This window comes from Falco rusticolus, chromosome 18 (genome assembly GCF_015220075.1).
Source record: "Falco rusticolus isolate bFalRus1 chromosome 18, bFalRus1.pri, whole genome shotgun sequence".
In the NCBI taxonomy this organism is placed as follows: domain Eukaryota; kingdom Metazoa; phylum Chordata; class Aves; order Falconiformes; family Falconidae; genus Falco; species Falco rusticolus.
In genome coordinates, this window is record NC_051204.1 from 2,231,024 (window position 1) to 2,251,500 (window position 20,477).

The following is a 20,477-nucleotide window of genomic DNA, read 5'->3' on the forward strand; positions in this document are numbered from 1 at the left end:
CGTTAGCGCGCATGCGCAGTGGCGGCGCCGGCGGGCGGGAAACCCATGCGCAGTGATGGCTCGCTCCGGTCGCGGCCTTGCCGCCATCTTCATACGGTCAAAGGAGGATGTCTCCGTGTGGCGAAGTGCCGGAGGCACAAAGACAGGTCGCAGGTGTGCCTCCGAGGGGACGCGTTGTCGTTATTGCTACCGTTATCGTTATCGTTCCTCTTTCTCCCTCCCGCGCCCGCCCGCCCGCCTGGTCGCGGTGTCGGGGCCGCGTCACTCCCAAGATGGCGGCGGGAGCGGAAGCGGAAGTCGGGCGGCCCGCGCGGGGTGCGCCGGGACGGCGGCGAGGGCACGCGGCGGCGGCGGGGGAGGTGGGGAAGGGGTCGGGACCCGGCTTGGGAGGCTGTGGGGGCACACAGCGGGGCCGGGGTGCGCCGGGGGGGGGGGCACCAGGGTGCGGGTAGTCCTCGGGGGGGCACGGAGGCTGGGGTAGGCTTTGGGGGGACATGGGGGCTGGAGTAGGCTGGGCACCGGTGTGCATATAGGCCTCGGGGAGCCACGGGGGCGGGCGTAGGCCTCGGAGGAGATACGGGGGAGCACTGAGGCAACGCTAGTGTTCACCTGGGGCGGTCACAGGGGGACACCGGCCCATCCCTCTCCTCTGCCCTGGGCTTACCACATCTGTTTCTCTCTCCCAGGTCCGTGCTGGTGGCTGACAGCAGGTCCTGACCCTGCGGAGGGCCTCACCCGGCACCACCATGGGCAAGAAAAGCAAACTGGGCAAGAGCCGGAGGGACAAGTTCTACCACTTGGCCAAGGAGACGGGTGAGGGGCCTGCCCGCTCGCTGAGAGGCACGGGGACTGCAGCCTGGTAAACTATAACACCAGCAGTCCCTAACCCACGGCCCTTGCTCCCACAGGCTTTCGCTCTCGCTCCTCCTTCAAGCTTCTCCAGCTCAATAGGAAGTTCCAGTTCCTGCAGAAGGCCCGAGCACTGCTGGACCTGTGTGCAGCCCCCGGAGGGTGGTGAGTGGTGTCAGGGTCTCAGGTCACAGCCCAGCCCTGCAGGTACCCAGGGGCACTGTAACAAAGCACCTTGTGTGGTTTTTGTTGTTGTGTCTCTGTCTTTGATGCCAAAGCTGATCCTAAACCCTTGGCAGCGCAGTTCAAGGCTGGGGGCTCTCCTGGCATCCTGCTGTAGCTTTGCTCCTCTCTGTTCTTTTTAGGCTGCAGGTGGCTTCTAAATTCATGCCAGTTTCCAGCTTGATCATTGGTGAGTGATGAGGCCTGGCAGGAGTGGACTGGGGTTAGGGACCTCCACTGCGGGCCCAAAGAAAGGAGATCCTGGACTGGGGGTCCTGGTAGGAGTAGAGGGTGGGTGGGAAAGTCATATGGGGTAGGCTGGAGCCCAGTTTTGAGGGACTGTGATGTTCATATCTCTTCCTTACACCAGGGGTGGACTTGGTGCCCATCAAGCCCATTCCCAACGTGGTGACGCTGCAGGAGGACATCACTACTGAGAAGTGTCGCCAGGTACAAACCTCCCCTCTCTGCCTTGAGTGTCACATCCCAATCATGGTCTCAGCAGATCCATCTGTGATGGGAGTGGGCGGGTGTTTGCTATGGGGTAGGATGGAGGCAGGGGGCTGAGCTGACGTGTACACGGGGTGCTGCCTGTTGGTTCTTGCAGAGGGGTTAGTGGGACAAATGCATGTCCCCATCCTTCAGGCCCTGCGTAAGGAGCTGCAGACATGGAAGGTGGATGTGGTGCTGAACGATGGAGCACCCAACGTAGGAGCCAGCTGGGTGCATGACGCCTACTCCCAAGGTGAGCCATGCCCGGGGCTGGTGTGTGGCCTGGCATGGTCTGGGGGGGTACGAGGGCATGTCTCATACCCCAGCAGGGCAGGGTGGCAGTGGTGTGTGCTGTGGGGCAGGGAGCTGGGCGGTGGGGACAGTTGACAACTGCTGACTGTTTTTCTCCCGTGCTCCAGCCAACCTGACCCTCATGGCCCTGCGTCTGGCCTGTGAATTCCTCTGCAAGGGCGGCTGGTTCATCACCAAGGTTTTTCGTTCCCGGGACTACCAACCACTCCTCTGGATCTTCCAGCAGTTCTTCCAAAAGGTCCAGGCCACCAAGCCCCAAGCCTCCCGCAACGAGTCCGCTGAGATCTTTGTGGTGTGCCAGGGTGAGCAGCCAGGGGGACCTGCAGCCACTGGAATGGGACTGGGAAATACCGGCTGATAACTCTGATTTCTCCATCCCAGGTTATCAGGCTCCAGACAAAATTGACAGCAAATTTTTTGATCCAAAATACGCTTTCAAGGATGTGGAGGTTCAGACTAAGTCTGTTAGTGAGCTGGTCAGCAAAAAGAAACCAAAGGTATGAACAAGGTCAAATACACAAATGGGACTGGAGCCAAGGAGATTGTAATAAGCAAAGTTGCTCAGGAAAATGGAAGATCTGGGGATGCAAAGTGGTGGAAGAGCCAGTTAGAAGGCAGTACAGTAATGGGGAAACAATGACACAAGTTTTGAGGCTCAGGGTGGATCAGCAAAAGCCTCCCTACAATGGTTTACCACTGGGCTTGCATCTCTGCGAGGTACTTTTAGGACATAGGACAGTAAAGGCCATGTCAGGTGGCTTCAGCTGGGCAGGGAGCTGACACAGACCTCTATTGCCATTTCTTGGAGTCCGAGGTGGTACTGGGAGATGCCATGGAGCTGGCAGGTTGGGGCTGGTAACTTGTCCATGTCCCTAAGTCATGTGGGCACATCTAGGTGGACGTTGCACCAGGATATAAGTTACATGACATCATTCATCCTTTAGGGATGGTTGAAGCTGGTCGTATGTGCTTTCCTATGGCTGATACAGCTCCTTTCTCCTGTAGGCAGAAGGCTACGCAGATGGCGACATGACCCTCTACCACCGCTTCACCCTGATGGACTTCCTCAAGGCTCCCAACCCTGTGGACTTCCTCTCCAAGGCCAACGAGGTGAATGCCTGAAGCGAGGGGGGGGGCTTGGTGCCCCTGAGGTGTCCCCAGGAGCACAGAGCAATGAAAAGAGGGAGCTGGGTGCCCCAGCAATGGCCCCGTTTCTGTTCTTGTGGAGGCGGGGCAGGACAGGAGCTGTGGCTCAGGCATAACAGCCCTTTCCCTCTGCTCTTTCCAGATCACGCTGGGGGATGGTGAGCTGGAGAACCACAGCTCTACCACAGAGGAGCTGCGTCAGTGCTGCAAGGACATCCGGGTGCTGGGACGCAAAGAGCTCAGGTACTGGGGGAAACTGGGACAGGGCGTTATGCTGGGCCCAGTGGGTGTCTCATAACGGTCTGCCTTCCTGCACAGAGCCCTGCTGAACTGGAGGACAAAATTGCGGCGTTTTTTGGCGAAAAAGCTGAAAGAGCAGGCAAAGGAGCTGGACATCAAGTAGGAACACCAGGGCTGCCCCAGAGCACCAATGTGGTGGGATGGGCCTGCCACCAGGAGAGACGGTCTGAGCTCCTTCCTTTTGGCAGCCTGAGTTCTGGCGAGGAGGAGGAAGGCAAAGAGGAGGAGAAGAAGGAGAAGAAGACATTGCCAAGAGCTACAGCTGATGAGGTGGTGAAAGAGGAAGAGGAGGAGGTGGAGCTGGCGTTGGCGGAGATGAAGGCCAAGGAGCTGGCAGAGTTAAAGAGGTAAAAAAAGTCTCATGTGAAGAGAGATGGGGAAGCAGCAGGGCACAGGGGGGCTCCAGCAATGTGGACAGAGGGTACTAGTGTCAGAAGCTGTCCCTGTGTTGGCAGTGGGTGTGGTTTGTGGGTCTGGGGTCCTCAGGGTCGCCTGCTCCTCCAAGCAGGTGAAGCATCTATTCCAAGCTGGCGTGGGCCTCCTTTGTCCCTGGATAGGGGACCGCTCACAGAGGGATGACAGGGTGGCAGAGGCTGGGCCACTGGGATGGGTCTGTGTGGGGAGGGAGGCAATGTAGCCTCATTCCTTTGCCTCCTTCTCTAGAAAGAAGAAGAAGATCCTGAAGGAACAGCGGAAGCAGCGTGAGCGTGTAGAGCTGAAGATGGACCTCCCTGGTGTCTCCATCGCTGATGATGGTGACACCAGCATGTTCTCTCTCCAGACTATCCACAGGACGCCGGTGCGTGGGACAGGGGGAGGCCAGGCTCCCAGAGTCGTCAGGACTGGGACAGTGGTGGCCACATGGCTGACAGATGTAGCTTGTGACTCGTCTTACTTGCCTTGCAGCTGCTGAATGAGGTGACCCGGGGGGATATGGCATCAGCAGATGCTCTCTTGGAGATAGGACCTGCGGACGATGACATTTATATCTCGGATCACGAAGGAGAGGATGATGTGTCCCTGGCCAGTGATCTGGACCCAGAGGAGCTGCTTGAGATAGAGGCCCGTCAGCGCCGGCTGGAGCAGGAAAGGCGAGAGCAAGGTGCAAAGAGGTGAGAGCTGGGAGAGGCCTTCCTGGGACAGAGCCTTCCCTTGGAGCAGCTCCAGAGCCCAGCAGTGGGTACACCCCGTCCTGGCTGGGGGGCACTGATCCTGCAGCTGTTTGTCACAGGGTGAAGTTTAAACAGAAGGAAGAGGAGGAGGAAGGTGCGGAAGAGGAGAATCCCCTGCTGGTGCCCCTGGAAGAGAAGTCAGTGCTGGAGGAACGGCAGACCAGCCTGTGGTTTGGGAAGGTGAGTCCCGCTGGGCCGAAGTGACAGGGTAGCCACAGCCCTAGCAGCTCCCCGGGTCTGCCCTGTGTCCCCTGACCCGCTGCTCCCCATCCCCAGGATGCGTTTGCCGGCATCGAGGATGATGCGGATGAAGATCTGGAGCTGGGGCAGTCGCAGATGCTGGCTGAGAGACAGCGTGAGTCTCGGAGAGGTTAGTGGGGGCTGCATCACTGCGGGGGGCACAGAGGGACAGCCCCAAGGCCCAGTCTTGAGCACGGGAACAAACCATGACGGGATTGCTGCTCTAAGCAGGACAGGAGATCGACAGAGGTTGTTTCCAGCCTGTAGCGTTACATAGTTAACGCGATGGCATTTGTGTGGTGTGGATGTGCTGGTTCTCCAGAGGGACGATCTGCAGTGGGGTCTGCGTCAACCGTTTCTCACCCGGTGATTCCTCTTCCCCAGACAAAGCAACAAGGGAAGGGCAGAAGAAGAAGACGACAGTACCACAGGAAGAAGTTCCAGCTGAGCCCCAGCCTGCTGCAGGTGCAGGACCTGATGTTGGTAAAGCGCAGGATGAGCAGAGCAGCGATGATGACAGCAGCAGCGATGAGGAGAGGTGAGGGCTGAGGTAGGGGTGGCCTGGCTGTTCTCCCCCAGCTCCGCAGTCCTGGAGAGCTGGGATGCGAGGACCCCAGCCCTAACCACTCTCCATAGGCCACTGACACCGGTGCAGAGGAAGCAGGGCCGTGTCGAGCCGTGTGGCTTCGAGGTGGTGCCCATTGAGAACCCAGGTGAGGCGGCGGTGCTGTCTGGACCCATGTGAGTCCCTCTTTAGGGACAGGAGGCAGGGACAGACTCTGCTTATGTGGGCTGGCAGGGCCGATTACAGGTAGATAATGTGTCTGTATGCTGCAGTGAAGAGAGCCCGTGTGCTGGACGCAGAGGGCCTGGCGCTCGGCTCTGTCATCGCCACCTCCAAAAAGGCCAGGAGGGACCTGATCGATGACTCCTTCAACAGGTACTTGCAACTGTGGGTGCTGGAGGCGGAGCAGTGTTCGGTCTCCCAACGGGAGACAGGTCATAGGGGTGGCAGATGTGTTGGTGTGGGGACTCCGTGTCCCGCTCACAACTCACCCAAGTGTCGTCCCCCCACCCACCCCAGGTATTCCTTCAATGAGGATGAGGGAGAGCTGCCAGAGTGGTTCACAGAGGAGGAGAAGCAGCACCGGCGCAAGCAGATACCCGTAGACCGGCAGACGGTTGAGGCGTATCGGCAGCGCTGGCGTGAAATCAATGCCCGCCCCATCAAGAAAGTGGCAGAGGCCAAGGCCCGCAAGAAGCGGCGGGTGAGTGGGGTGTGGACCTGAACAGGAGCTCTGTTCCCCCTCCCAGCTACTCCGTCCCTCTTCTCATCCCGCTTGTCCCTCACCCTTGTCCCCAGATGCTGAAGAAGATGGAGCGGATGAAGAAGAAAGCAGAGGCCGTGGTGAGCACGGTGGATATCTCAGAGCGGGAGAAGGTGGCCCAGCTGCGGCGGTGAGTGCTGAAGCTGAGATCCAGATCCTTCATGTTGTGCTGGGCGGGTTCACGATGCCTTGTCCCTGCAGCCGCAGCACAGGGACAGCTCCTGTGCGTAACCTGGCAGGGCTGGCGGAGGCTGGGCTGGATCTGGGTGTAGGCTGAGGGGTGGCAGAGCAGGCAGGGGAGCCCCAACTTGGTGGGGCCCAATATTGGCTTTTGGCTACATCCCAAAACCACGTGCTGGAGCTGGGCTGGGGCGCTGGAGTCTCTGTTTCACCTTTTGCCGTTCTCCCACAGCATCTACAAGAAGGCTGGGCTGGCCAAGGAGAAGCGGCAGGTCACCTACTTGGTGGCTAAGAAAGGTGTAGGACCCCGGGTGCGCCGTCCTCCTGGCGTCAAGGGCCAGTTCAAGGTCGTCGACAGCCGCCTGAAGAAGGACGTGAGGGCACAGAAGCGCAAAGAGCAGAAGAAAAAACGCCATAAGTGATGTGGGACCGCCTCCATCCTCAGCAAGGGACTTGGCTTGGGGCAGGGCTGGCTCCTGTCTTCCCGCTGCAGCCTCGGGAGCGGCCAGCTTGCCCAGCCACTCTTGCCCCATTGTGGGGACAGGGCTGTGACCTGACCACACGTTCCTGTTAGTCTGTGCCTTCATGTGACATTGCCTCCTGTCCTCCGGTGGGTCAAGGAGGGTTTATATCTGGCCACATCTCCAGGTCTCGCTGTTGCTGGCTCTGCTGGGAGACTCTGGGCCCTGTGGAGATGGCTCAAGCATCCACACCAGCCCTCGCTGTCTCCAGAGAGGTTGTGGCTCAGGGGTATGGCTCCCTGGGCCATATTTGTCACCGAGGGCACAGGACAACCGGTGCCAGCAGCATTAAACCCTGGTCTGAGGCTGCAGCAGGATGTGTCCTGCGTCTTGGCGAGGTGAGGGCCCTGCACTGTGAGCTGCCCCGTCCTTCATACACCAAGAGGGGACCGTCGGGTGGGTGAGTTCTGCCTCGGGGGAACCCACCTGGGTTTGTCTGGCAAAGAAGCTGAGCAGCGACTGACTCACCTGGCAGCCAGCCGGCCTGACCGACACAGTCCGCAGCAGCCCCCCATCCCAGCCCCCCGCCCCAGTCCCCCTCCCCCTCTGGGTACCATGAGTTTAGGAAAACAGAGACCCCAAGAGAAAAGATCCACTTCGAGCAAATGTATTTATTTAAACCCTGGGGAGGGGACGGTGGCTTCTCTCTGTCAACAAGCACCTGAATCTGTTTTGATGGTGTGTCCCCAGGTCCCCCTTGGTGACAGTGGCACCATTTTCATGCCAAGGAGGGGACCGGGGTGGCACCTTGAGTCCCAGAGAGAACAAGATGGGGTGAGTGGCGGTGGAGATTTGCTGGGGAAGGGACAGTTGGTCTGGCAGGAGGGAGGAGGTCTTGGTCACACTCGGGCACGCTGAGGAGTGGAGAGGCCAGGCCTGGTGCCCCAGAGCTCCCTCGGGGCGCCCCGTAAAGCTGCCGCTGCTCAAGTGACGACAAAATATCAGCGGCAGGGACTTGCAGAGCAGCCAGTGGGGTCAGCCCCTCGGCCGTGGCTCCCTTGGGTCCTGCTGGGGTGGGGGCTGTGCTGCAGGGGGAAGTGGCTGAGTCTGGAGCGAGCCATGCTGTGCTGGGTGCGGCGGTGCTGTGAGCACCTCTGGGCCGTGTTCTGGCCCCGTGGAGGGTCAGGGTTGTGGCCAGGGTGGGAGCAGAGACTGTTGGCCGTCCTGGTCCTCGGTGGCTGAGGGAGGTGGAGTGAGCAGAGGGACCAGCTGCTAGGCTTCAGGCTGTGCTAGAAGTTTCCCTGCTCCTGACCGTCAGCCACTTCAAAATCAAATCCAGGCATGCCATGAGAAGAGCGCCCCTCTGCACCCCCAGCCCCTCTCAGCTGCCCCTGTCCCTCCAGCTGAGCTCCATCCCTCGGAGCATAGTGTCTCTTCCCCTGTGTGACCCCAAACCCATGGCTGGGAACCTCCATAAGGTGCTCAGGAGGAAGGCCAGGACTGCGGGGGAGCCTGAGCCCCCTCAAAGAGGCACAGCTCCTCTCTGAACCCCACAACCTGGGTGCTGGGTCCTCCCTGACCTCTAGCCCCTCAAGCTTCAGCCAGCAAGTCCAGATCAATCAACCCAGGGCTCTTGGCTGGGCTCCTCCATCCCCACTCCCTGCCCTCCTTCCCCTGGGTCCAGGGGCTCAGCACAGCCCAGGTTGGCCCTGAAGGGTCGGGGGGGGGGTCCCCATCGGGGTCCCAACGGTGGGTGACCCGTCTGCCTTGTCCCCTACCTGAGCTGCAGGGCGCACTGTAGGCAGCATCCGTGCGGTCACCTGCAACAGGAAGGATGGTGAGCAGCAGGCTCAGGCTGAGCCGTTCTGTTAACGAGCTTTGGCTCGTCAATGTGAACTGGAAGCTCAGCCGGACCCGCGCTGAGGCACTGCGGTTGGACGGGAAGGGCTGGCAGTGAGGCCGGGCACCGCGGGGCCACGTCCCCAGCAGGGCTCACCCGTCTCGTAGTAGTCATACAGCAGGGCTCACCCGTCTCGTAGTAGTCATACAGCGTCACGGTGGCTGGCTGGAGGTTCTTCACCGGGAAGTCCTGTGTGGCGGCGAAGGCAAAGGTCTCCTCCTCCTTGGTCAGCTGCGGAGATGACCCAAGGGTGAGGTGCAGCCATCCGCCACGGGGAAGCACCCCCACGCCCCAGCACGTGGGGTCCTGCTCCTGTCCCTGCGCCCCATCTCACCTGGTCCAGGTAAATCGTCACCTGGTTGGGCTGCACCTCCACCTTCTTCACCAGGTTCTGCCTCTTCAGCTGGAGGAACACAGCTCAGGATGGGCAACAGCCACTCCGGTGGGTGCCCCAGCACCCTAAGGGGCAGGGACTGGGGTAGGGTGGGTGCCCCGCTGGGGCAGAGGGGGTCCTGGGGGCAACGGGAGCTTCTCACCTCCACCACAGAGCTCTTGTCCGGGATGTAGCCAGACGGCAGCTTGGCCTCGATGACAACCATGTTGGTGGCAGGACGCTCCCCAGCGTACCTGCAAGGGCAGAACCCCGGGGTGGGTTGGGGTCTGCCCTTGCTCCTTGGTGGCCCCCGGCCCCCCCAGACGTGGGGGGCAGCTGCAGCCCCTACCGTGCCCGGAGGAGGAGGTGGAAGCGGGCCCTGGCGTCCCCCGTGCACTGCCCAGGCTCCGTCTCCACGTGGAGGTCAAACGTGCCGGTGCTCGGAGGGGGTGGCACGTTATAGCGCAGGGTCACCTGGGGTGACGAGAGAGTTCGAGCCACCCAGCGGGCACTGCAGGGGGCCAGGGACCCCAGGCTGTACCAACCTGTACCAGGGCACAGCCCTGCCCGCGGGCTCGCACCCCATACGTCCCCGGCAGCTCGTGCAGAGCCGCCCGCTGCAGCACCAGCCGGTTGTTGTTGTGCAGGACAAAGTCCTGTGTGGTGCCCGTGGGGGATGTCACCGTCACCGTGAAGTCCCCGTTGTTGCCATATGTCAGGGCAGCATACTTGGCCAGGGCTTGCAGGGCCACCACGGTGTCCTGGGCATGGAGAAAGCACCGAGCCAGGGTCACCCCTCGCTGCCGATCCAGGGAGAGGGGGATGCTTTGGAGCAGCTCCGTGGACCCTGGTGTTGGTACCTGCGTGGAGGTGAAGCCCCCGTGGGGGTTTTGCTGCTTGCTGAGCCAGCGGACAATTTGGGAAGCAGTCCCCAGGTCGGCAGAGGACACTTGGGGCTGGGAGAGGTAGGCCAGCAGGACGTAGGCAGTCATCTCCACTTCTGCCGGAGCGGCGGCAGCCCAGGAGTCAGAGGGAGTCAGAGCCTTCCCCTTTCTCTGCCAGTGGAGCTGCCCCTCTGGGAGAGAAGGGGGTGGGAGCTCAGCCCCCTGCTCCTGGGGTTCCCGGGGTGGGCTGGGGTGGCCCAGGCAGAGGATGGCACTGCCCGGAGGTACCACCGCCTGCACCGGGTGGTACCTGTGCTGGTGCTGTGCTGGGCCAGGCTCCGCAGCTGGGCTTGCTGCTGCTCCCAGCGCCCTGCCAGCCCAAAGACGTAGGCGAGCAGTGCCTGCGTGTAGGGGTTGTCCGTGGCCGAAGCCTCCAGGCACTGCAGGGCTGAGCTTACCTTTGGGTCCTGGCAGGGAACAGAGTCAGGAGCCAGCCCACGGGCACAGGAATCACTCAGAGACCCCAGTGAGACTAGTTGCGCCCAGGTCAGGCTAGAAGGTGGCCTGGAACAGCCGGACTCCCTGCCCCACCATCCATCCCCAGCCACTCCAGGGAAGATGGGGTCATCCTCACCGTTGGGGACAGCCCCAGCTCCAGCATCGCAGCAGTGACATAAGCTGACAATGAGAGTTCATCCGAGACGCCACCCTGCAAAGGGGACAGCAGGACACGGGTCTGGCCAAGGTGTGCCACTGGCACAGGGACCCCTCCTCTGCCTAGACCACATGCTGGTGACATGCTGGGGTCAGCCCAGCTCTGGCCGTGTGTCCCCATCTCCCACCCCAGCCCACCCACCCACCTGCAGGGCGTTGTTGAAGAGCTTTCCCACGCTGCGGAAGCAACCTGTCTGCTGCTGCTGCTGCTTCTGCAGCCAGCGCAGCGCATCCGTGATGTGCCGCTCCTCGATGGCCACGTAGGCTCTGGCTTGCCCGAAGGACTTGAGGACAAACGCTGTCAGCCTACAAGCCAGAGACATCAGAGGGATGGGAGACCCAGGCTGGGGTGTGCTCGGTGGCAGGGGGAGCCCTGAGGTGGCCGGTCCCTGGAGGGACGCTGCTGCAGAGCCTGCCCGAGCCCCCTGGGGTCCCTCACCACGTATTGCCCGTGGAATCGCTCTTCCCGAAGGCGCTGTAAGAGCCGTCGTCGTGTTTGTAGAGCAGCTCTCGCTGGTACCCTGTGGGGAGGAGATAGGGATGAGTCTTTACAGCCCCAGGGGACCTCGAGACAGCCCAGACCCCCCACCCCGGGGTGCAGGTGGAAAACGGGGAGAGGCACTGTCGGGTGGTGGGGTCCCTCCGCGGCGAGGCAGGGTGGGATGGGGAGGGGCCCAGGGGTGCTCACCGCTCTGCAGGAAGCCCTGTGCCTTGGCGCGGATCTCGGGGAGCAGCTGCCCGCTCTTCTCCAGGTACTGCTGGATGTAGATGTTGGGGGCGAAGCGAACCATGTTCTGCTCCCCGCAGCCGTAGGGCATGGCCAGGAGGCGGTCCAGGTTCTGCAGAGCGTTGCCCATGATGTCACCTGTCCCAGGGGGACATGGGGAGCACCATCATCAGCTGCGCCCCCCCTACTACCTACCCTGTATCCCCTTCCATCTCAGCTCCAGGTGGTCTCACCTCCCGCTGAGCTTGGGTCCTGGAGCTCTGCACCCTCCCCGGCCCAGGTAGTCCCTGGGCCCCCACCGGTCCCTTACCCATCACGGTGACGTGGGCTCGCTGGGAGCCCTCTAAGATGTTTTCAGGAACCTCCAGGGAGATTTCTTCAGTGACTGTGGGGATGGAGGGTGATGACAGTGGAGATGCCCAGCTCCTCCTGGTGTGGCCCCACAGCACCCTTGCCCACCCCCTTCCTGCTCCAACCTTCCTTGGGCTCAAGGCTGAGTTGCAGCATCTCAGCCAGAAGCCCCCAAGGACGCTGGTCCTTGGCTTCTCTGGCTTGGTGGCCCTCACGGCCAGTGGCCAAGCATCCCTGCACCATGTCCCCACAGCACTGCCGGCCACCCCCAGCTGGTCCTACCTTCCTGGCAGAGCAGGGAGCTGTGTGCCTTCTCCACCAGGATTCCTCCAGGCTGTGAGGAAGCAGCATCAGAGTTGGTCAGAAGGGACCAGGTCTGTGTCCCTGTTCCCCAGGGTCATGCCTGCAGCCTGGGCTTGGGGCTGGGTGCTGTTCCACTCCTGGTCCTCCCACTGCAGCCCAAGGGCTGCTCGGACCCTGTCCTCAAACCTGTCCCACTTTCCTCCTCCGTAACCCATCTGACCTGCACCAGCAAGGGCTTTATCACGGTGTCCATGCGCCCCTGGGCTGGCACCACGGGCACCTCGTTGCCACAGAGCTCCTTGGAGCTGAGTGCCTCAGTGCTGATGGTGATGTTCACGTCCCCTGTAGATGCAAACGGGACAGTTAGTCCCCACGGAGTCCCCAGCTCACACCACAGCCCCATGGGCTTGCATCAACCCTGGGGCTTTGTGTGGGGCTGGCTGGATCAGGACGGGGGTCACCAGGTTGAGGAGCAGTGCTGGGAGGCAATGGGGAGGGTAAAAGTGGAGTGGAGGAGAGCTTCCCAGGTGACACTGCATTTGCTCCCATCCTCTCTGCCCACCCCCTCCTCCAGGAGGGTCCCCAAGCAGCAGAGCAAGGGGGTCCCCTTCATGACCCTGGTGCTCCATACCCAGGCTGGTGGCTCGCACGCCCCATCGGAAGGTCCTCGCCTCATCTGCGCAGATACAACCACTGTACACCTCGTCCGTGACTGCTGACACCTCCAGCTCTGCCGACTCTGCCAGCGTCACCTGAACCTGCCAGACCATGGCCACGGCTTCATCAGCCCCCGCCAGACCCCAGACCCAGGACCCCCTCCCCGGCCCCGCTCACCCGCAGGCACTGCCGCAGGTAGTTGAAGACGGTGGCCACGAGGGTGAAGGCTTCATGGCGGACCACAGCGTAGGGCAGCGCCAGCTCCACAAAGAAGGGCTTGAAAGCCACGAGGGTGGTAGCAGGGGCCAGCCCCAAGCCCAGCGGGGATGTGCAGAACATCCCAGCTTCCCACTGGGTGATGGCATCGGGCACTGTCACAGTCACCTCTGCAGAGCCCACCTCCCTACGGGATGGAGAACATCAAGAGGCCACCCCACCACGTTCACCCACAGGTCATGTCATCCCCAGCTAGGCTGGTTCACTGCCTTTGGGAGAAGGAGCCATCCTGAGGTCCCCAACCTCCCTCCATGCAGAAAGGGAGGTGGGGAGAGGACCAGGTCCATGAGGATCATCCTCACTCACCCCACAGGGACCAGGTCCCACAGCCACGTCTCTGGGAAATATGTCCGGGGTGCTGGTGGCTCTTCCTGGACAGAGTTGACTGGGGTAGAAATGTGCATTACTTCTGGGGTAGTCCGAAAAGAGGTGACACGGATATCTAAGTCACCTGGAAAAGGCAGAGCAGAAATTAGGTCCACAGCCATCAGCATCTCAGCTGGACTTTGCCTCCAGGCAGCACAAAGTTGGCCAAAATCCTTTCCAATCCTCTCCAGTCCCTTCGATGCCGAGTGTATTTTCAGGAGGGCTCTAAATCCCCCCGAGGACATGGGAGCCAGGACTGGGCACCAGTTCTTTGCTCTTTCCTCCCCAAAGGGCTCAGTGGAGCGAGCAACCTGAGGGCTGTGCTGACCTAGGGGACCGTGGGAACCTGCCCTCCCAGGCAAGCCGAGCCTCTCTTTGCACGCACGGCTGGTGTTGGCATTGGTGAAAAGTTTCAGTGCCGCGTTCTGTGAAAAAGAAAAGAGGTTGTCCACCTCTGAAACCCAGCAGGAGGAACATCCCCATCCCAGCAGTAAATGGCCACAGGGATGCAGAAGACGACAAGTGGAGGTAGACTGAGGTCCATGGGAAAGGGAAAGAACTTTGCCACAAGTGTGGCTTTCCCAGGATGTTGCTGTGCTTTCCCAGCACCCTGAGTGAACCACAACCGGCTTCTGGATGAAGAAGAACCATGTGGCATGGGTGGGCAGGGCCTTTACCTGAAATAACTTGTAGGTGTCCATCTGGGAATGCCTCCAAAACCCGAAAGGCCCCCTTCGAGGGGGAAAGAAGTCTCGCTGCCTTGGTACCCATGGGGGGATGGGAATGGCATAGTCAGGGAAATAGCCCCAGGAAAATGCTGAACAGGATGGTGGGTCCTGAATGCTTCCAGGGTAGTTGAATTCAGGGAGTACTTGGTAGACCTGGGAATAGATACGTGTGCTAGGAACAACACCAGCCAGGCACCTACCCCCTGCCCAGGAGCCACCAAGACACTGAGTCCCCGCCGGGGGGTCCAAGCCAACGTCATCTCTTCCCCCCACCATCCCAGGCTGGTCCCTGGGGCTGAAGCAGGGGCCCTGGGCAGTGCCACCACTCACCGCCTTCGCGTTGAGCTCAGCCTCGGGCTTCAAGAGCAGCACGCTGCGGTCCACGGCACGGATGGCACACAGGGACCCTGGGGCAGCCTCCAGCTCCAGCCTCAGCACCGAGCTGGGCAGAGCCCGGTCCTCCGAAAAAGCCATCTTCACCTGGGGAGGGACAGAGGCATCAGGGGGCAAGGGCAGAAGGGGAGCCACCTCTCACGGAGGAGCAGGACCAAGCCACGGACATGGAGGTCCCTTCTAGACAAGGGTAAAATCAGGCGGGTGGGTTTGTGGATCAGGGCATGGGTGAAAGAGACTGTGATACTGCAGCACGTCTGGAGCAGGATGGAGCTCAGGGCATGCAGCTATGGACAAGCCATGGAGCAATTCCCCCAGCTCCAGCAGCCTCCGCTCACCTTGTTGGGGAAGCACTTGGCCACGCTGAGCTCGGTGCTGTCAGCCACCATCTCCCCGTTGGGCAGCACCACGTAGCCCAGCACCTTGGCCGTGGGTGCCAGCTCGGGGCCGATGGGCAGCTCCAGGGAGAAGGAGCCTCTCAGCCCTGCGCCATGGGAAGGGAGGTGACATGAGGAGCAGGCAGGGAGAGCAAAGCCTGCACAGCCCATCCGCGCCTCAGGACCTACCAGCCTCTGCAGGCAGCTCTTTCCTGAGGACAGTGGCAATGGTCCCCTTGGCCAGGACCTGCAGAGGAGGAGATGGGAACAATGAAACCGATGCTGAGCGGGGAACCACAATGCCCTGACTGAAGACGGACTGAAGGGTGACAGTGTTAGGATAGATTTTGACCTTGGCCAGCCTCCAGCCCCCCCAGTATCTCCCACTGGCATGCAGGTCCAACAGTGCCAGCAGGCACCTCAAGCGTTGGTCCCACACTCTAACCAGGACAGCTTATCATCTTGTCCTCAGAGATGTGTGTGTAGATGTGGACCTTCACGTCCACCCACCCTAACGCCTGCTGCCCTCCCTCCCCAGGCCAGGGCTCACCAGGAAGATCACATCCAGGCTCTCCAGCTGAGTCCCCAAGGCTTCCTTGCTGAAGATGTAGTCCACCCCAAGCTGCTGGGGCTGGCCACAGGGCAGCTCGCCCGCCAGCCGGTGGATCTGCAGGAAGCTCCTGCTCACCGAAAAGAAGGGGCTGAGGTACATGTCAGCATTTTGGTAGGTGAGTGTCGGGTCATTGTTTGGGGTGTGAGCTGTCTCGTTGACCTGACCCTGAGCAATGGAAGTGGAAATCAGGATGGTGAAACTATCCAGCAGCCCGTGAGGTGCTGGTCCTGGTGCCAGGCATCGCTGGTGCAGGCTTGGAGCGGTGCCCAGCCCTGTACTACTGGAGAAAGCAGCATGGGGACCCTCGAGGGGCGGGAGATGGGTCACTTACATGCAGGGAGACTGTGCCACTCCAACCAGCGGTGTCCAGCTCGAAGGAGGCTCTCCCCGATGCGTCTGTCAGGAAGGTCTGTCTTGTCTGTTTTCCTTGCTGGCTAACGATGAGCAAGAGCTGCTTCTGCGGCAGCGCGGCACTGTCAGCTCCCTTCAGCAGCATCTGCACCACCAGGGGAGGGGAGATGCTCCAGGCTGGGCTGCAGCCGTGGGGCAGAGGGCAGGGGTGGGCGAGCAGGGCTGGGTGTCAGCAGGAGCAGGACTGGGTGCAGCAGGGGAGCCCTGCGGTGTGGGGGGATTCCCCCCCCCCCCCCCATTACCGTCCCGGTGTAGGGGATGCCCAGCTTGTAGAAATCATCAGTGTTTTCAAATGTGACAGTGAAGATTTCAGGTGAAATCTTGAAGCTCTTGGAGTTTTTCAGCTCCAGCCCTGTGGAGAGGGAGTGGGGAGCTGAGGGTGTTGTGGGGACACAAGGCACAGGTCAGCTGCTGCCAGCTCCCCTGTTGGGGTGCAGAAGAGGTCCTGAGACATTTTAGGCTTTCCCTCTGCATCCAGCACATTTTGCACCTCTCAGAAGAAGAGCAAAACCTTTGCGTCATGTTTTAGACCTAAAACCAGGGTGCAGGTGGCTGCAGAGCCTTCAGAAAAGGCTCTTCACCAAAGCACCATGGTGCAGGGTCACCTCAGTGCCAGTGGGCCCAGGAACATCCCTTGGTCTTCTCTTTTTTCTGAAACCAAGCTGCCAGCAGTCATTTCTAGTGTGACCGAGGTGGTGGGTGAGGGGTTAGCTCGAAGAAGGAAGCCACGCTGCCAGCCTGGTTGAACCCACTGTTCTGCATTGCAAGGACTCAGCTTGCTGCTGGCTGTGGTGTTGCTGGATCTTGGAAAGGCATTTTTACCTCCTGACCGTGTCTCTGGTCAGAATTAGGAGTATTGCCCAGCTGACCTGGCTCACAGCCTCTCCTGGACCTGGTCCTTGCACGTGTGCACCCCTAAATCACAGCGTTGCGTTTGGGCTTCCCTGGAGAAGACCAGTACCCCCATGCCACGAGCATTTGGGTGCATGCAGGGATGGACGCAAAACCACGCACCAGCAGCAGTGCCCATTCCTGAGCAGGAGAACACCACCGTCCCTACCTGTCCCATCCTCCACCAGCGATGCCTGGACTTGACATTGCTTCTCATACATGGAGCTGGTCGGGTTGAAGGCAGTCAACAAAATCTCTGTGGAAAAGCAACCGTTCTTCTCCGTCTGGAGAGAGAGAGGCAACGCCATCAGCCACAGTGCTGGGAAGGGGCTGTCCTGGTGGCACCCACATTCTTGGCTGTGCTCACCTGCCCGCTAACCTCGATGCAGTTCTCTTTCTGGGGGGCACCGTTATGTCTATACAGGAACGTGATGGGCCTGAGGGGCTGGCACAAGGTGGCCTGGACCTTGCCCTGAACGGGCTTCCCGTAGGTGTAGCTGTTGGGTGGAGGGTGGTGAGGATATGCCTGATGGACTGCGTCGTGTCAGATCCCCCCACCCCTTCCCTCCTCCCGGCACAGCTCACCGCCCACAAATCTCTATCTGGAACTTCTCGTCCTTCACCAGCACCACGGCAGGGACATCAATGGTCACCTCAAATTTGGGCAGCACTGATGGAGAAGCAAAAGGAGAGAGGGTTGTTGCTCACAGGACGAGGACAGCGGTGCCTGGGTGGCCAGGGGGACCAAGACATGGTGCCCACAAGGACGTGCCAAGGTGGGCCTCCCACCCTCTGTGCACCTCCCAGTCCCCGTGTACCATATTCCTCCACGCTGAAGGTGTGGGTCTTCCCCTCCGCCTCAATGGTGTAGGTGCCCAGGGCTGGCTCCGTATCCAGTGGGAGGGACAGCTCCACGATGCCCTGACGCGGGGTCACCTTCTGCCACTGCGCAATGCGGTTCCCACTGGGATCCTGCGCATAGGGACACGCGGTATCGGCACCCCGCAACAGCCCGGGGCAGCATTATGCCTCCTAGCCATGCCGCCTTCCCAAGCCCACACCACCCAGGAGCCTCCCTCCACCTCCCAAACTGACCTTCAGGAACACGAGGGGCAGCTGCAAGGCAAAAAGAAGATGGTTAGAGGAGAAATTCAAAGCCTTCCTGGGGTCTCACCAGGGTAGGGACATCTATGGAGCCATGGATGGAGTAGAGGGAGAGTTATTTGTGGGATGCTGAGAGCTTCCAGCCCTTCAGTTTGCTTTGGGATTGATTTTGAGCCTGTGGGCAGCTCTAGCTGGGATGATGGGAGAGGTGGCATCTCCTAGTGCCTTCGCAAGAAGCCAGCAACCGTTTCATCTGGGAACCTCCCGCACTTCCAGAGACTCAGACGATTGTTCATGGTGCCGGAGACTGAACTCGCCTGTGATCCTGGTACCCGCTGACTTGATGGCTACCAATAGCCTTTCCCCACTTCCCACTCACCATTGCCACATCCCTAACCGAAACTTTAAGTGGGTATGTTCCCATGTCAAACGTGTGATTCTGCTTTCTCTTTCCTTAGCCTGCTGAAGCCTGCGTGAACAACACAGGGCATCCCTGCCCCTGGGGAGCGCAGCCACGCAGGCAGAGCTGGCTGGGGCAGGATTCCCAAGGGGAAAGGCACCGGCTGACTCCCACACCTCTCTCATGGCTTGCCGAGACTGTGGGAGGGCAGTGCGAGGAGCCCTGTCACCTCCCCCCTTCCCCAGCCCTGCTCTCACCTTCTCACTGCTGGGAGTGAAGTCTTTATCCAAAGAGACGATACGAAACTTCACTGGAAAGAGCAAACAGGGATGCAGGAGTGAGTGCATCCGCAGGGAGGGGGGTTCCCCATGGGGAAGGAGGATGGAAATCCACCCTGCGCCCTGCAGTGGGGCACTGACCCCTAAGCAGCACAGCCTCCAGCACTGCCAGCATGTCCTGGCATTGCCCTGGGCCAGTGCTGGGGGTCTCCGTGCATCCCAGGATGAGCCCTGCTATTTCCATGCAGCGCAGGAGCAAGGCTGAGCCTCCTGCATCCCTCTCCCACTACGTCCTTCAGCCCAGAGCAGAGTGGTCCACCTGGCCCCTCCCTCACCTTGCTGTCCAGGCTTGTAGACAGCCTTGTCTGTCTGTATGAAGATCCCAGGCTTCAGGGCTCTCAGCATCACCTTCTTCTTCTTGGAGACATCCAGGGAATCTCCTTGGATTGAGATGTGCAGGTCTACAATTTCCTCCTTCCCTTTGGTAGGGGCTGGAACCTGCCAGGGGGAACACCAGGGTGAGGACAAGGGATATGCCATGGCCAGGATGCTCTGCTCACTCTGAGTACCCCAGAGCACTCCACACCCACAAGGACACCTTCCCCAAGCTAGGATCTGGGAAGAAATGCCCCTCCAACACCCTGCCCTAGTCTGCAGGTCTGCTAACTGGGGGATTATTTTAGCTACTGAATGTCTGGGCTGAGCCTAGAGTCGTTTTGCCTGTGTAGGGGATGAGATCCTACCAACAGATGGGGAAGTCACCCCTGCCTCCAGCCCTGCATGGGACCACAGCCCTGTGCTCATGGGAGCTGGTGGAACCTGCGCTGCATGGAGACAACAGGGTGTCCAGAGCATCCCCCTCCATGCTTACGGCTGTGCGTGGGTGACACTCACGGGGAAGGTAAGGTTCAGGTACAGATGAGGCTCCTGGACCTTCCTCTCCAGCAGAGTGATGTTATGGGTCCTGTCTTCTCTCTGCAGCTGGACAGTCACCTGGACAGGCTCGGAAAGGCCACTGAGATGGACCCACAGCATCGCTGTGTGTGGGTGGTACATCACAGCTGGGGATGTGACCACGTAACTCCTGGCAAGGCGAAGTGCTGACATGAGAGGTGTGGCAATGAGGCACATCCCGGTGCAGACCTCGTGGAGGTCTTGAAGAGCTCCCAGGTGCACAGAAACTGGTTCTGGGGTACAGGGCCACCTCCCCCAGCCTCCCCACTCTGCTTCTGGGCTCCCCTTGGCTTCTCAGCTCAGCAAAGCAGAAGCCCTGCGCACACATCTGCTGCAACTGAGGTTGCACCTGCAACAAACCATCCCAGAGCCACCGGCCCCAGCAGCAGCCCCAGGTGCCATGTCCTCAACGCTCACGGGCAGGGGCAGCCCACCAGCCCGAGCGTTTCCACCCTGGCCAACAATCCCACGCAGGGGAAGGATTAGCTCCCGCTACGTATGACCAAGGAGCCAAGACTAAGCGCCCTCCCCGCAGGCACGGACAGACAGACGGACATGGAGAGGGCTTACGGCGCTGCAGACGCCCCAGCTGTGAGGTGCAGGAGAAGGAGCAGCAGGACAGGCAGGGCGGCTGGGGACCTCATGTCTCCAGTGCAAGCAGGCATCGGAGACAGCCACAGCCTCCTTCTCCAGGTGTTGGATTGCCGTAGACCTGCGTCAGCTCTGCTGCAGGAACTGAAACGAGATCTTTGCTTTCCATGCAGTGAGCAAACAAGGGCTGGCAGAGGGATCCGGCGTGGAGCGGCAGATATAGCCAAGGCAATGTTTACCATCTGCCCACAGCTTCCTGGGTTCAAGGCTCTGACGGATTTTTGCAATTTGAGGAAAGGTTCCCGAAGAGGTTCAAAACCAGGGGGCAGGACCCACCTCCACACTGGTTTTCTGGGAAATGAGGGCAGGAGTGGGAATGAGTTCCCCAAATGAAAGCAGGCAGCACATCGTGAGAACAGTCTGTGAGCTGGTGGCGATTTCGTGGAAGGGCTCGTTTCCAGGTATTGCAGATAGAGCCGAGCAG

General features: G+C 60.5%; 2 protein-coding genes across 3 annotated transcripts; one reads left to right on the forward strand and one right to left on the reverse strand.

Annotated features, from left to right (window-relative positions):
• Positions 1–40: 40 nt before the first annotated feature.
• FTSJ3 (FtsJ RNA 2'-O-methyltransferase 3) lies at positions 41–7,073 on the forward strand. 2 transcript variants are annotated; one of them, XM_037411396.1, is made up of 22 exons: positions 41–153; positions 687–813; positions 909–1,014; positions 1,215–1,261; positions 1,442–1,521; positions 1,717–1,816; positions 1,983–2,177; positions 2,257–2,372; positions 2,881–2,985; positions 3,164–3,264; positions 3,340–3,420; positions 3,510–3,668; positions 3,985–4,120; positions 4,228–4,433; positions 4,553–4,673; positions 4,770–4,863; positions 5,118–5,271; positions 5,370–5,446; positions 5,571–5,673; positions 5,818–6,001; positions 6,097–6,191; positions 6,474–7,073. In XM_037411396.1, the coding sequence occupies exons 2-22, from the start codon at positions 747–749 to the stop codon at positions 6,661–6,663; spliced, it is 2,517 nt and encodes an 838-aa protein (XP_037267293.1). In that variant the 5' UTR covers positions 41–153; positions 687–746; the 3' UTR covers positions 6,664–7,073. The 2 variants fall into 2 exon arrangements, with proteins under 2 accessions (XP_037267293.1, XP_037267292.1); XM_037411395.1 differs by lacking the exon at positions 41–153 and adding an exon at positions 302–359.
• Positions 7,074–7,353: 280 nt separating this feature from the next.
• Positions 7,354–20,314, reverse strand: LOC119158919 (alpha-2-macroglobulin-like protein 1). The gene is given in 37 exon segments (XM_037411392.1): positions 7,354–8,023; positions 8,481–8,522; positions 8,731–8,833; positions 8,937–9,005; positions 9,139–9,229; positions 9,325–9,449; positions 9,521–9,736; positions 9,836–10,050; positions 10,170–10,326; positions 10,494–10,568; positions 10,720–10,879; positions 11,013–11,094; positions 11,262–11,438; positions 11,611–11,685; positions 11,934–11,985; positions 12,175–12,296; positions 12,586–12,712; positions 12,789–13,014; positions 13,194–13,338; positions 13,582–13,678; positions 13,931–14,134; positions 14,312–14,461; positions 14,713–14,858; positions 14,941–14,998; positions 15,302–15,529; positions 15,696–15,860; positions 16,018–16,127; positions 16,836–16,950; positions 17,034–17,163; positions 17,252–17,336; positions 17,485–17,638; positions 17,762–17,782; positions 18,428–18,480; positions 18,784–18,946; positions 19,343–19,532; positions 19,973–20,066; positions 20,069–20,314. Coding segments are annotated over 37 exon segments (4,548 nt in total). The 5' UTR covers positions 20,163–20,314; the 3' UTR covers positions 7,354–7,991.
• Positions 20,315–20,477: the final 163 nt, after the last annotated feature.